This window comes from Ptychodera flava, chromosome 3 (genome assembly GCF_041260155.1).
Source record: "Ptychodera flava strain L36383 chromosome 3, AS_Pfla_20210202, whole genome shotgun sequence".
Taxonomy (NCBI): domain Eukaryota; kingdom Metazoa; phylum Hemichordata; class Enteropneusta; family Ptychoderidae; genus Ptychodera; species Ptychodera flava.
In genome coordinates, this window is record NC_091930.1 from 36,230,455 (window position 1) to 36,245,352 (window position 14,898).

General features: G+C 42.2%; 2 protein-coding genes across 2 annotated transcripts in view; both read right to left on the reverse strand.

Annotated features, from left to right (window-relative positions):
• Positions 1-1,173: 1,173 nt before the first annotated feature.
• LOC139129256 (carboxylesterase 4A-like) lies at positions 1,174-7,407 on the reverse strand. The gene is made up of 6 exons (XM_070694900.1): positions 7,053-7,407; positions 5,573-5,719; positions 5,158-5,235; positions 3,447-3,565; positions 1,634-1,806; positions 1,174-1,297 (listed from the first exon to the last, which is right to left on the reverse strand). The coding sequence occupies exons 1-6, from the start codon at positions 7,405-7,407 to the stop codon at positions 1,291-1,293; spliced, it is 879 nt and encodes a 292-aa protein (XP_070551001.1). The 3' UTR covers positions 1,174-1,290.
• A 1,834-nt stretch (positions 7,408-9,241) lies between these two features.
• The window catches only part of LOC139129915 (acetylcholinesterase-like), a 43,285-nt gene continuing 37,628 nt past the window's right edge, over positions 9,242-14,898 (reverse strand). Inside the window, exons 5-8 of the mRNA XM_070695607.1 lie at positions 12,962-13,135; positions 11,981-12,612; positions 11,077-11,249; positions 9,242-10,475 (exon numbers count right to left, since the gene is read on the reverse strand). Coding sequence (XP_070551708.1) covers positions 10,366-10,475; positions 11,077-11,249; positions 11,981-12,612; positions 12,962-13,135 — 1,089 coding nt within the window. The 3' untranslated portion in view covers positions 9,242-10,365. The remainder of the gene's footprint in view (positions 10,476-11,076; positions 11,250-11,980; positions 12,613-12,961; positions 13,136-14,898) is intronic.

A 14,898-nucleotide genomic window follows, 5' to 3' on the forward strand; every position in this document is an offset into this window, starting at 1 on the left:
GCTCGGAGGTAGGTTTGGATTTCTGAAATCAACCGTATAGAATGAGATAACACGACATGTTCAGTGCCATGATTTGCCACATTAATCACGTGGTGGGGACGTAGATAAGGCTCGTGCCTTTGAAGTTCATTCATGGTGCACTGGCATGAGGACAACGACGTCAGAGGTTACAAGTTCCTTGTGGTAAATTCCCAGGGAACTATTTTGGTGAAAGAGGACCTCGTCGCGTGACCATATATGGTGGTGTCGTCTTGCAAGGTGGCAGGTGGCCAAAGCACCATGAACGACGAGGTCCTTGCAACCTGGCTGAAATTTTGTATTTGATCAGAGAAGGACTTTGAGAAACCTAACGAAATGGGAACATATAAAAAAGAGACCTTTCTGTTCACATTTATTGTGTGCTTATATCGACTCATACATTGGCTATCTTACTGTTTTTTGTTATGGTACGTCTATATCTAAGCTCACATGTTAAGTCCGGGTCGATGGTGTAATATGCACACACACACACACACACACACACACACACACACACTCACTCACTCTCTCTCCCTCTCTCTCTCTCTCTCTCTCTCTCTCTCTCTCTCTCTCTCTCTCTCTCTCTCTCTCTCTCTCTCTCTCTCTCTCTCTCTCTCATATGTATGTGTACATATGTCTATATTAATTTACCCTGTTCTTGCAAAGTTTGTCCAGTACTTCATTATCTGGAGTGTCATGTTTATCTCTTCTTGTGGCATTATGATGTAGTTTAAGAAGTGAAAACCAAACACAAACTGGACGTCTTCACCATGTGCTGCACCCATCCAAGGCATAGGCCAAAATGTTGAAGCCGGTACATGGGTCAGAAATACCTATAGACCTTACTACCTGCCTCGCTGTACGCCCGGGCTGACAAATCCGTCGGACAAACAAACATTTGATCGCCGATCATCTGAGACAACGCTTCGGCGTAGTTAGCATCATCAGAGCCCTCTTTTGCCCAGTCCACGTACATTAGCTTGACGGCGTCGTGTGCAGCCGGGCTCCTTTTCGCGGGGCCGAAGAGGAAATCTGGCAAGACTCCTCGAACTGAGATTTACTCACTGTAGGCTTAGTCTGGTTCACCGTGTACGGTAATATATCAGCAGCATGAACGTACCCTCGTCAGCATTTGCACCCATCAGTATGTCAATACTCGTTCGGGAAAAGCGCTCTTCGGCAACGACCTCTTTGGGGTTTTCTGGCAAGACTGTCCCGTCAACAAAGGAGAAAACGGCCCTTCTTCCAGCTGCTCTCCGATTGCATCTGATATTATATTCTACAAAGAAGAAATGGTGAAGGCATTTAGGTCAGAGGCGTAGAGTTTTGTGAAGCCTTTTGGGACGAACTATGTATAAAATGTGTTGCAAAATGGTGGTTGCCGATGGTAAAAATAGGTAAAAATTGTTAGTATGGTTATTTTATGTTAAGAATTAATTCAAAGGCTGATTTAGAAAAATATTGATATTAATTCAAACAAAATCGAAACAAGAGGTACGATTGCAAACAAAATTAACATGAAAAGGAAAATAATTCTTTAATAAAATAAAATAAAATAAAATAAAACTAAATAATTAAAAACTAAGTGTTATAGGATTATTCATGATTCACTCACCGTAGCTGGGTTGCTTGGATCATTGAAGTCTTCGGCTTGCACGGTACGGAGACACTTGACAAGTTCCTCCGATGTTTCTTCTCGCATCCCAGCACTTTGCCGAGACCGTGGGCGATCTTGCTTTGTAACGCCTTATCCATTATTGGAAAGGTCGGTATTGTAGCTGTTCCACTCTGTAAATATAAGTGCGAGATATTTTGGAACATGGTGCGGACTTACTGGACTTAAAAGGTCGCATTGTACTGACTTGTTACGCATACAATGTCCTATTTGAACATGCTAATAGCTGATTAATGCTAAGAGAAACTAATGAGCTATATGTCCTTTGTATGCATGCATGTATATATAGCTTTACACAGTAATTTATCACACATCTATATCATATATCTTTGAACCATTTCACTGAAAATGTATACAATTACTCAGAGAGAATGGAGAATGAAAAGGACAATTTTATAGCCGGTGTATTTCCTTCGTGTAATTGTTTCGATTTTAAAAAGAACCGTTCAAAATAAACGTGTACATCCTCAATCGTAGAGGAATAAACAAACGCTTTTTCGTAGGTCGGAAACTGAAGATATGTTTGCAATATTAACTCGTTTCCGTCTTCATCATACAGAGGACTAAATGTTAGCAATGACATTCATCCTTAACGCTTAAAATACATTGATGATTACAATAAACACACGTCACTTTTCTAATGCAAAGTGAGCCTTGTCAGGTCTACTTGAAACTTCCTTATGTACGACTAAAACAATATTGTAATTAATAATGCCTGTATGTTAGTATGAATGCATGTCGGTATCAATGTATGTATGTCAGTAAGTCTGTATGTCTGTATTTATGTCAGTCAGTCAGTCAGTCGGTCAGTCAGCCTCTATCTCTCTGTCTGCATGTATGTATATATGCATGTCAGTATGTTGTCAGTATATATGTCAGTAAGTCAGTATGCAATATGTATGTATGTCAGCATGTCAGTCAGTCAGTCTCTGTCTGTCTGTCTGTCTGTCTGTCTGTACTGTATGTATGGTAGGTCGAGTGTAGGTAGGTAGGTAGGTAGGTAGGTAGGTAGTAGGTAGGTGTAGGTAGGTAGGTAGGTAGGTAGGTAGGTAGGTAGGTAGGTAGGTAGGTAGGTAGGTAGGTAGGTAGGTAGGTAGGAAGGTTGGTGGGTAGGTAGGTAGGTAGGTAGGTATGTAGGTAGGTAGGTAGGTAGGTAGGTAGGTAGGTAGGTAGGTAGGTAGGTAGGTAGGTAGGTAGGTATGTATGTATGTATGTATGTATGTATGTATGTATGTATGTATGTATGTATGTATGTATGTATGTATGTATGTATGTATGTATGTATGTATGTATGTATGTATGTATGTATGTATGTATGTATGTATGTATGTATGTATGTATGTATGTATGTATGTATGTATGTATGTATGTATGTATGTATGTATGTATGTATGTATGTATGTATGTATGTATGTATGTATGTATGTATGTATGTATGTATGTATGCATGCATGCATGTATGCATGTATGTATGTATGTATGTATGTATGTATGTAGATAGGTAGGTAGGTAGGTAGGTAGGTAGGTAGGTAGGTAAGTAGGTATGTATGTATGTATGTATGTATGTATGTATGTATGTATGTATGTATGTATGTATGTATGTATGTATGTATGTATGTATGTATGTATGTATGTATGTATTGTATGGATGGATAAAACTTTCATCATTTTGAAGGACCGGAATTGTAAAGGCTAGAGGCTAACGAAAGCAAATAAATACTAACAATTTTGAATGTTCAACGTTTGAGCTTACCTTCATAATTGCCCGGTGGAAGAGTCCCTCCGCCAGTGGCGAAAACAACAAGAGATCGGCGCTGATTGACCCGGCGCTTTGCCCAGATATTGTCACTGTGTTGGCATCTCCCCCAAATGCTATCGAGATAGATAATAAAGATTAGCACTAGTATTATCAGGACAATGTGAACATTTTGCGTATGCCTTGATGTTAAGTGAAGGGGTTTAAGTAGAGAGGAACTACGACTGTGATAAAGTTATCAGAGAGAGAGAGAGAGAGAGAGAGAGAGAGAGAGAGAGAGAGAGAGAGAGAGATGAGATTAATTTATTCGTTAATTAATGAATTCATTTTTGAAGTACAATTCATTAATTAATCAGTTTGATTATTCATTCACCTATAACAATGTATTAATTCATTCATTATACTAAGTCATTCGTTAATTTATTCATTGTTTCATTACTTCATAAATTGATTGGAATTATTGAATTTCAAGGTTGTGTTTTGTTTGTTTGTTTGTTTCTATATCAGTAGGCTGATATGCTTCCATGCACACATGATCTGTTCTTGAAGATTAATGCATACCGTCATCCCCAATCTGCTACGGGGAAAACATACGACCCTTACTTAGACTAAAGAACCAAGGCAAAGCAATCGTTGTCGCTATGTGTTCCTGGCGCCTTAAAACCAAAAATAAATAGTTCGTTTATCAATGAAAGCTGTCCTGTGACAAATGAGTGATTGTATTACTCGACAAACACTTTTCCTTACTTGGTGGGTAATAGACGCGCCACAGCTAACTGATTACGCATGTTCTGGTTCATCATATTAGTGAGCGAAAGTTTAACAAACCAAATTTACGGGAGCCGCCATTTTTGAGAGCTTGTAAAGAAACAAATACGAAATATGCAAAGTAAACACGATCGGAACTAATATGGGATAATTGGATTTTCATATTTTAAAAATTCTCAAAAGTGTTAGGTGCCAGATAGTTGAGTCTTGCCATATTACAAATTACTCATAAAAACAAGTGTGTAATGTAAAAAGAAAAGCAGATGAAATTACATTTTGAAGATTAAATCGGCATTATTTCAGCATCCAATAATCCCAAATTAGTTCCAATTGGTATATTGTTTTTTAACACGCCATTAGAAAAATATAGCACTGTCATATTAATTCTCCCCCTCTTAATAGATACAAGATATCATTACCATCACGCCTAAAGAGTAAAATGAGAGAGAAAATTGGACACATGCCAAGAATGCTGGGATAGAATTTAGAAAAGTGTCTTCTGTATCAATAACTAGGTGTTAAAATTGTTAGATGGAACGGTGGTTATCAGCTTGCAATTGGAAGTTGGGCAGTACAGTTGCTATCGCCACCAATGCACAATACGTCCCTTATTAAAGACATTTGGTTGCTCATATGGTAAAAATTGCCAACTTATGTCAAACTTTTTGACAGTTTAAACAGAAAATCTATACCTACTGGGATGTGACAAAGCGTGTACTGTTTTCATTAGAGGGCTAAACTGGGTGTTTGAATTTAAAGTTTACGCAATAAGAAGTGCTACTTGGGCCCTCTCATGTGTACAACCGCCCAAGTTGTCGACAGTGCATCTTCAGATGGAAATAAAATTTACTATTTAACGTCTGGCGCTACGCCAAGGGCTGAGTCCTAAATAATATTTTTATACCTTCTCAGTACATAATCGAAGCTCGGTGAGTCATACCTGCTATGTTGTCCTGTACCCATTCCAATGCTGCTATCTGGTCGAGCAGCCCATAGTTACCAGTGGCGTGCTCGTCACCTGCAGTATGATGATAATGTTGCCATGATGAATCAACTATCTGCTGACTATATATGCTTATCAAATTGCAGGCGTATGAATAAATAACAATGGTCACATATATTATCATGAGTCATCCGCAAGAAATGGTGACTCAAACGAGTGACCACAACTCGTAAATACTTGCGTCAGTCAGTTGCACTTGCATTTCCAAACAAAAGCACAACTCATTGGTTATTGTCGTGTTCAAGCTAATGTCCCTTCAATTCCACTCTCTTCCTTTGTGAAGCCTACTTGCATTCGTTCAAGTTACATAGTATGACAAACAGCGCGTGTAGCGTTTGAAACTTTGACTCGCCTGTAAGAAAGAACCCCAGTGCACCAAGCCTGTAATTTATGGTTACCACGATGACGTTCCCAATTGCTGACAACTGTCGTACAATGAACCAGACCCAACGAGGAATCCGCCGCCGTGAATCCACACCATCACAGGCAGAGATCCGGACTAGGGAGAGAGAGACATAGAGACAGAAATACATAACAAGAGACACGTAAAGAGATTTACACACAGACAGACACATAGGTAGGTGCGAGCGAGGGAAAAAGACACTTCAGTAGCAAGTGAAAGGCTTAAAGGTTATCTCCTCGCTTGAGAAAGCTGGCTATCACCCTACGCGCCCGCGAAGGAAAACTTGTCATTGTTGACTTACATTACTTTTTTATGACCTAACGGCCTCTGTGTGCCGTTCAAAGTAACTTCTGTACTTCGCAGTTCTTCTTTGCTTCTCATACAGGACCGCCGTTGAATAGTGTCGTGTGCCATTCTTGTACATTTACTATTGTTTTAAAGGTGATTTAGCTGAAGCTCAGAAATAATAGTGAAGGGAATTGCCCTTACCTGTGTCACAGAGTAACATAAACAGAGTGGCAACACTTGCATGCCTTTTGTTCCATGGTCGTCTCAGTAGACTATTGGCTTTTCATATTAAAATGAGCTTCAAAGGTGTTAAACTTTTTGGAGGCTTTGTTTGTGGTTGATAATTACACGAGATTATGCGAAACATACGACGAGATGGCATCGTACTGCCAGTCGCGTAGCAACCATAGTTACTTTGTGAGCTCTCAGGCCAGAAACACTGCTTCACGCCAATCAAAACATAACAAAACATGCAACACTTGCATGCCTTTTGTTCCATGGTCGTCTCAGTAGACTATTGGCTTTTCATATTAAAATGAGCTTCAAAGGTGTTAAACTTTTTGGAGGCTTTGTTTGTGGTTGATAATTACACGAGATTATGCGAAACATACGACGAGATGGCATCGTACTGCCAGTCGCGTAGCAACCATAGTTACTTTGTGAGCTCTCAGGCCAGAAACACTGCTTCACGCCAATCAAAACATAACACGCCAGCAGTTTCATAAACATGTCCTTTTTTGACGCACGTGTAAAAGACGGTATGACTGACCGTAAGCCATTGAGTAAAACCAGACAGTATCGATAAAAGACTTTCAAATTTTGTTCAAACACACTCATTATATATTCATAAAAATATGAGAGGAATTTTTAAAACGGTGACACCCACTTTCCTGAAGCTCAAAACACTCCCGTTTTTGCCAGCACATCAATTCCGATCAGCACCACACGACAACAACAACACAAACTTTGTCGAACATACTTTCGCTTAACAATTGGTGAAAATCCGAAAATTACCGAGGGTGCATGGTCGGCACTCTTCGGAAAAGAGAGCCAAAAGCTTCGTGAGGCGAGGCAAACATGGATTGCTTACGTAACCGCTTCACGCCTTAAACAATAGGTGTTGCCACTCTGTGTATCTTACTCTGTGCCTCTGTTTGCGGCGCGTAAACATTCAAAAATAAACAGTCCTCACTCTGCGGTTCAGATCCAGGCTGCAAACTGTACATCGGCTGAATGCAAGTGGGGCGAAACTCCGTAGCATTGTAAACGCCTTCCCAGGCTGTTTTACTTTTTGGCGGTTGAAATCTCAGCTCGCCTACCGGTGGCTCGGCATAGGGTATCCCTCTGAAGACGTCGACCGTACGTTGAATGACGACGTCAGGGTGGATGAATTCAACAGCTGTGCCGGCTACCCTTCCCGAGGTGACCTCAACCACGGGGGCATCAGCGGCAACACAGCTAAAAAACGCGAGGCCGATTACGATATAGATATGCATAATATCTCCTGCAAGCGGCGAACTGTGTTCTCACGATACGGACTAAGACACGAGTCTGAGATGACAGTCAACAAAAGTCTGACAAAATATAGCCTATTTGCATATGAGTACAGAAAATCTTGAAGTGTCCTATAGGATCACTCGCAGTGAATGGGACACACTGTAAACATATGACTGACTGTCCACAGGTCAGTAGTCGTTTATAGGGTGGGGCTCAAATTTGAGAACGATTCGGGTGACGTAAACATTATTTCTGCAGCCGAGAACTCACGTTGTTTTCATTTAGAGAATGCTCAGATGGATTCATAAAGTCAACAAAGAATTAAGCAAATCATTGAATTGTGTCCTGTAAAAACACAAACGGAAAGCAACTCTTTCAGTCAGTAATTTCTCTCCCCATCTACCTACCAGCCTTGCTTTTGAGTGGTTTCATAACCAGTAGGTTTAATATGCATATCACTATTCCAGAATGGGATATTTAACGGGAAGATTTTGAATAATCTTTTGTTACCAAACAAATTCTTTAACGCTCCAATTTCTGATCAGAAATCAATTTTGACTGAATGTTTATTTGAATCTTTACTATCGCATTGTCAGGTGATATGACTGGCTGTAGGTGAATTTAACGGTACGAAAAACAAAGAGGCCCGTAGACCAATAAGGGTATAGTATCTCAGTCTATTTTGAAAATCATCACAAAGCTGCAAAGTCGATCTGTAAGCCAGGGATCGGAAACGTCAGGGTAACTGGTAACTCAACTGTTACGTTATTGAAAACTTCCATTTGAAACACGATTGGAACTAATTTGGGATAAGTGGATCTTCTTATTTTTCAAATTCCTCAAAAGTGTAAGGTGCCATATAGCTGAATGTTGTAATAGTGCAAATTACTCATAAAAACAAGTGTGTATTATAAAAAGAAAAGCATATGAGATTACATTTGTAGATTAAATCGACATTACTTCACCATCCAATTATCTCGAATAAGTTCCAATCGTGTTGTGAGTGATAAATTAATCACCACTCATGTTTTACGTTTAACTGACAGTAGCATTGATTAGCAGGGAGCTTAATGATGCATCCGGATGGGAAGATATCGAGGTGCACGTGACCCAAAAACTTGCATCGGTCGTTTCCGGTTCGTATACGTTCAGGTATAGGCAATCTTCGCTCTTGATTTCAGCGATGGGTTTCAACCAGAGGCACATGACATGTCGCTTCGCGATCGGTACTGATTCACAGTAAAAAGAGAGAGGAGAGGAGAGAGAGAGAGAGAGAGAGAGAGAGAGAGAGAGAAGAGAGAGAGAGAGAGAGAGAGAGAGAGAACAGATCGCGAAGCGACGTGTCAAATGCCTGCGGTTCCCAACGGATCGCATAAGCTTGAATACAAGCTGATCCATAGAAAGTAGTCTCCTCATCATACACCATCCCATCGAACGTCCGAGTCGGTCTGGGGTGGTCGGAATGCCAGGTCACCAACCGGTGGTTTGGCGTACGGTACACCCCTCAATATGTTTACTCGGCGCACGATGTCGACATCCCGGGCGAATATTCCACCGACTCGCAGGGCAGTTTTTTTTCTGAAACGATTTCTATAGCCGGGTCTTCGGATGCAACAAAACAAAGACATGCCATGTAGCTTGTATCAACGGCGACATCAAACCGACGTTTACAACAGCGCACGTCATGAAAAAATGTGATTTATTTTCACGGTTGTCTATTTATAAGGCTTTATTTGTATACAGAACAATGTTATCAATAATTTGACCTTTATTAATCATAGAATAATATCACAGAACCGCCATGGCGAGACAGTGCAAGTGCGAAAAACTCGGGGTATTTGCTTGAGTGCTTGCGGTATTCTGCGGTCGTCCCTGAACAGGCGTCTAGCGAATGTTATGAGAGCAGATAACACCGCAAGCACCCGAGTGCAAATACCTTGAGCACATCGTGCTTGCTCTGCCTCGCCATGTTGTTGAAACGGAAACACAAACACAGTGATACCCGGTACGACGCGTTTTGACGTCTGAAATTGGCAGAATGATATCTGCCAATTCAATTACTACTTTACATTTGCTTTGATGTACGATGATGTCATTAACTTCTCATTGGCTACTTATGCCACTCTCCTATTTCTGATTGGATAAAATTATAAAGGTTCGTGTATTTGCAGAACAGGTCCCGCTAAACTTCAAACATTTCGTTGCAATCAGAGCGGGAAAGAATATAGCAAATAGCTACACTCATTCATAATTAAAAGGGTTTGTGCTAAATCCTTTACACAGTAGACATATGAGCAACAAAGAAAACAGTTGTAAAAATATAGCAAAACTTTAAGAACTGTGATTTAACTCTCTTGGATATATTTCTTCATTGTGAAGAGGTGTAGCTTGTATACGATACTTTTCGGTTTGCTTATGAGATACTCGTTGTTTACAAACAAGTCCGGGTTAAATTGCTCATTGGCATACAGTTATGGCACCTGACATGCATTTGGTATTACACTGCATCGCAAAATACCGATGGTACGCGCCATTGCGTTAAACCGTTCCCTTTACGGGAACTAGAAATACTGTCTAAATTGAGGAGTTACCAACCCTGTCAAGCGTAGTTATCGTCTAGGTGATACTTTCAGTCGATCTCGAAGAACTTCACTCTGTGAAAGTTGAAACATTGTCTATGGAAGGAGGTCAGACGTAGTCAAAACGACACCACTCGCATCTCCTTAAATGCAAAGAACGCATCTTTTGCAAAGTTACGAGGATGGTGCGGTTCAGGTGGCGCTGTTTTGATTACTTCCAACTGTTCAACGTAAATCACTGTAATCACTGGTCTTTGCGATGTTTCCCTTGTAAATATATGCGAAACAGTGCACAAGAAATAAAAAATATATATAATTCGTCGGTGTGATTCGAAAACGGATCAAAGAACATGATTCCCTCATTTGCGAAAATTGTTCTTAATTAAATGTGAAATCGAGAAGTTTGTAAAGCATAAGCATAAAGAAACCGACAACTTTCATGGAGGGCTTGATGTCTTGGCCGGCACTCGTGCACTCATTACAGTTTTCTGAAAGCGAAGAGATATGCATAATGATGACGTATACTCATAAGACATATGTGACGTGTGAATTTGTGTTTTCGCGAAAGTCAGACACAATTCTCTGCTTGCAGGTGAAAACTGCATGACCGGTGCTGATAATACCAAACGGGAAGCCAACAAATGTGTTTGCCAAAAAAATGTTTGTTAGCATCTTTTACTGGCAGTTTGACGCTTTAGCCAGTACCAGCTGATGAACGAACTGCGGATAGTCAATTTTTATCGTTGGAGGGCGGGATGTAAGCAGACTGTTTTATTGTTCAGTTTTATTGCCAATGTGATGGAAGGGAAAACTACGGTTCAATGAGGAAGGGATTGGCGGGCTTCTTTAGTTAGGAGATGACAGAGAGGTGCTCTTGTGATATGAAGAGAATCGTTTGGAGGGGTTTTAGCCAGCAATGGAATGAAAAGAGAAACAAAGTGAGAGTACGTCTGCAGGGTTATTGAAAATCGACCTTATACTGCTATTTTATACAATGAAGCACTGTTTTTAAAGCTTTGTTGAAGATTAGTGGTAACGATTTTTATTAGAAAGATTTTTATGGACGTAACAGCCCAAATGTCAACATACCTGTACGTTTGATCAGGCTTGGAATATAATCGTTCCATAATGCACATTCTCTGGTTTTATGGCCATACTTGGTTTCCATGCCGACTGACCAGTCTTTGTACGCTAATCCGGGAACTGTAAACAAAGCCCATTCTTCATCCTTGGACTCATCGTTCGAAGGCAGGTTTGGATTTCTGCAATCAACCGTAAAGAATGATATAACACGACATGTTCAATGCCATGATTTGCCAGATTAATCACGTGACGGGGATGTAGATACGGCTCGTGCCTTTGAAGTTCCATCACAGTGCACTGGCTCGAGGACAGTGACGTCCGAGGTTACAAGTTCCTTGTGGTAAAGTGTCAGGGAACTATTTTTGTGAAACAGTACCCCACCGCGTGACCGTACATGAGGTTGTCGTCTGCTGGTCTTGCAAGGTGGCGGGTGGCCAAAGCACCATGAACGACGAGGTCCTTGCAACCTGGCTAAAAATTTTGTGTTTGATCAGAGCAAGATTTTGAGAAACCTGTCAAAACGGGTACAAAACCGGACTTTTCTGTTCACAATTACAATGTGATAATATGGACTCATACGTTGGCTGACTTGCTGGTTATTCTTATGCTACGTCTATATCTCAGCTCACATCTAGCTACGAGTCATTGATGTAATATACTAAATACTGTATGAAATGCAAATGTGCCACTGGGTTGATCTTGTATCAAATCAAATCAGTATGACAAAATATTTTGTGATCGTAACCTAACAGGCCAAATTTCTCTCTCTCTCTCTCTCTCTCTCTCTCTCTCTCTCTCTCTCTCTCCTCTCTCCTCTCTCTCTCTCTCTCTCTCTCTCTCTCTCTCTCTCTCTCTCTCTCTCTCTCCTCTCTCTCTCTCTCTCTCTCTACACATGTATGTATTTATTTACCCTGTTCGTGCAAAGTTTGTCCAATACTTCATTATCTGGAGTGTCATGTCTATCTCTTCCTGTTGCATGATGGTAAAGTTTATGAAGTGATAACCAAACACAAACTGGATATCTTCGCCATGGGCTGCACCACTCCAAGGCATAGGCCAGAATGATGAATCCGGTACATGGGTCATGAAATACCTATAGACCTTACTACCTGCCTCGCTGTACGCCCGGGCTGACAAATCCGTCGGGCAAACAAACATTTCATCGCCGTTCATCTGAGACAAAGCTTCGGCGTAGTTAGCATCATCAGAGTCCTCTTTCGCCCAGTCCACGTACATTAGCTTGACGGCGTCGTGAGCAGCAGGGCTACTTTTCGCGGGGCCGAAGAGGAAATATGGTAAGTACTCCTCGAATTGAGATTTGCTCACTGTAGGTATAGTCTGGTTTACCGTGTGAGGTAATAGCTCTGCCAGTACGAACGTACCCTCGTCAGCATTGGCACCCATCAGTAGGTCAATACTCGTTCGGGAAAAGCGCCCTTCGGCAACGACGTCTTTGGGGTTTTCTGGCAAGACTGTCCCGTCAACAAAGGGAGCAAATGGCCCTTCTTCCAGCTGCTCCCCGATTGCATCCGATATAATATTCTACAAAGAAGATTGGTGAAAGCATTTACGTTGGAGGAACAGAGTTTGGAAAAGCTGTATGAGACGAAACTTATAAAAAATACGAGTATATCGCGTTGCAAATACAAGGTGGCCTGGAGCTGCCGCAGATCAAAATACGTCAAAAGTATTAGTATGATTTGTTTTATGTTAAACATAATTTATAGGCTGATTTGTAAAAAAATAATTTATATTAAATTAAAAGAAACAAAAACAAAGAAACGATTGCCAACAAGACCAAATAAATTTGAAAAAGAAAATTTTTTGAAAATAAAATAAAATCAAAGTATTATCAAAGTACAACATTCAAAATCATTCATGATTCAATCACCGTGGATGGGTGGCTTGGATCAATGAAGTCTTCGGCTTGCACGGTACGGAGACACTTGACAAGTTCTTCCGATGTTTCCTTCTCGCATCCCAGCACTTTGCCGAGACCATGGGCTATCTTGTTGTGTAAGGCCTTGTCCGTTAGAGGTATACTTGGTGTTGTTGCTGTTCCACTCTGCGAACAGATCGTGCGAGATAGTTTGAAATATGGTGCGGACTTACTACATTGAACTCACCTCGGGGACAGATAGTCGGACTCAAAATTTTTACTTTTTTGTTTGATCTTAGACTTATCCGGGCTCATTGTAAAGCTTTTACCGTCTTTGTTTTTCCAAATTCAAATATTTTACCCCATAGAGTTAACACAGGAATGTACGTCATTTTGAATTTGAAGTGTTGCAAAATTTTGTTTGTTTCACTAGTTCCAAACTTTGCATGGTGACCCCATTATTTTCAATTTGGTAAGAAAAGTGTTGAAAGTTGCTTTGAGGAAAGTTCGAGCAAAAGTTGAAGTCTTTCACTTTCGAGGAGCACACCATTTCAAAAAGTCCCATTGTGCGAACTTGTCACGCTTACAAAGTCCAATTTGAACATGCTGATAGCTGAATTAATGCTAACAGAAACCAATTAGCTATACCTGTGTATGTATGCATGTATAGTTTTACACAGTAAGTGAAAAGATCACATCATATATTTTGAATCTTTTAATTGAAATTTGCACATTTACTCGGAGAAAATGGAGAATGAAAGAGGAGATCAGTTTAAACCTTTCACCCCCAGTTCCCTGTATACAGGTCCAACTTTACCATAGAAAACAATGGATTTGGGACAAACCATGATGGTGAAAGGGTTAAACCCGGGGCATTTCCTTCACGAAATCGTCTCAATTTTTACAAGAACCGATCACAATGACAGTTTCAAATGAATCTGTACATCCTCAGACCTCATGAAATAATACACATTATTTAGGTCGGAAATTGAGGATGTGGTTGTGGTATTAATTCGTTCCCGTCTTCATCATAAGGAGGAAAAAAACTAAGAAATGACATTAATCCTTAAATATTGAAATACATTGGTTATTACAATTAACCCAGGTCACTTTTCAAATGCAAAATAACTTTTACATCTGAGCCTTGCCAGGTGAATGTTAGTCAGTCAGTCAGTCAGTCAGTCAGTCAGTCAGTCAGTCAGTCAGTACGTACGTACGCAGGCAGGCAGGCAGGCAGGCAGGCAGGCAGGCAGGCAGGCAGGCAGGCAGGCAGGCAGGCAGGCAGCAGGCAGGCAGGCAGGCAGGCAGGCAGGCAGGCAGGCAGGCAGGCAGGCAGGCAGGCAGGCAGGCAGGCAGGCAGGCAGGCAGGCAGGCAGGCAGGCAGGCAGGCAGGCAGGCAGGCAGGCAGGCAGGCAGGCAGGCAGGCAGGCAGGCAGGCAGGCAGGCAGGCAGGCAGGCAGGCAGGCAGGCAGGCAGGCAGGCAGGCAGGCAGGCAGGCAGGCAGGCAGGCAGGCAGGCAGGCAGGCAGGCAGGCAGGCAGGCAGGCAGGCAGGCAGGCAGGCAGGCAGGCAGGCAGGCAGGCAGGCAGGCAGGCAGGCAGGCAGGCAGGCAGGCAGGCAGGCAGGCAGGCAGGCAGGCAGGCAGCAGCAGGCAGGCAGGCAGGCAGGCAGGCAGGCAGGCAGGCAGGCAGGCAGGCAGGCAGGCAGGCAGGCAGGCAGGCAGGCAGGCAGGCAGGCAGGCAGGCAGGCAGGCAGGCAGGCAGGCAGGCAGGCAGGCAGGCAGGCAGGCAGGCAGGCAGGCAGGCAGGCAGGCAGGCAGGCAGGCAGGCAGGCAGGCAGGCAGGCAGGCAGCAGGCAGGCAGGCAGGCAGGCAGGCAGGCAGGCAGGCAGGCAGGCAGGCAGGCAGGCAGGCAGGCAGGCAGGCAGGCAGGCAGGCAGGCAGGCAGGCAG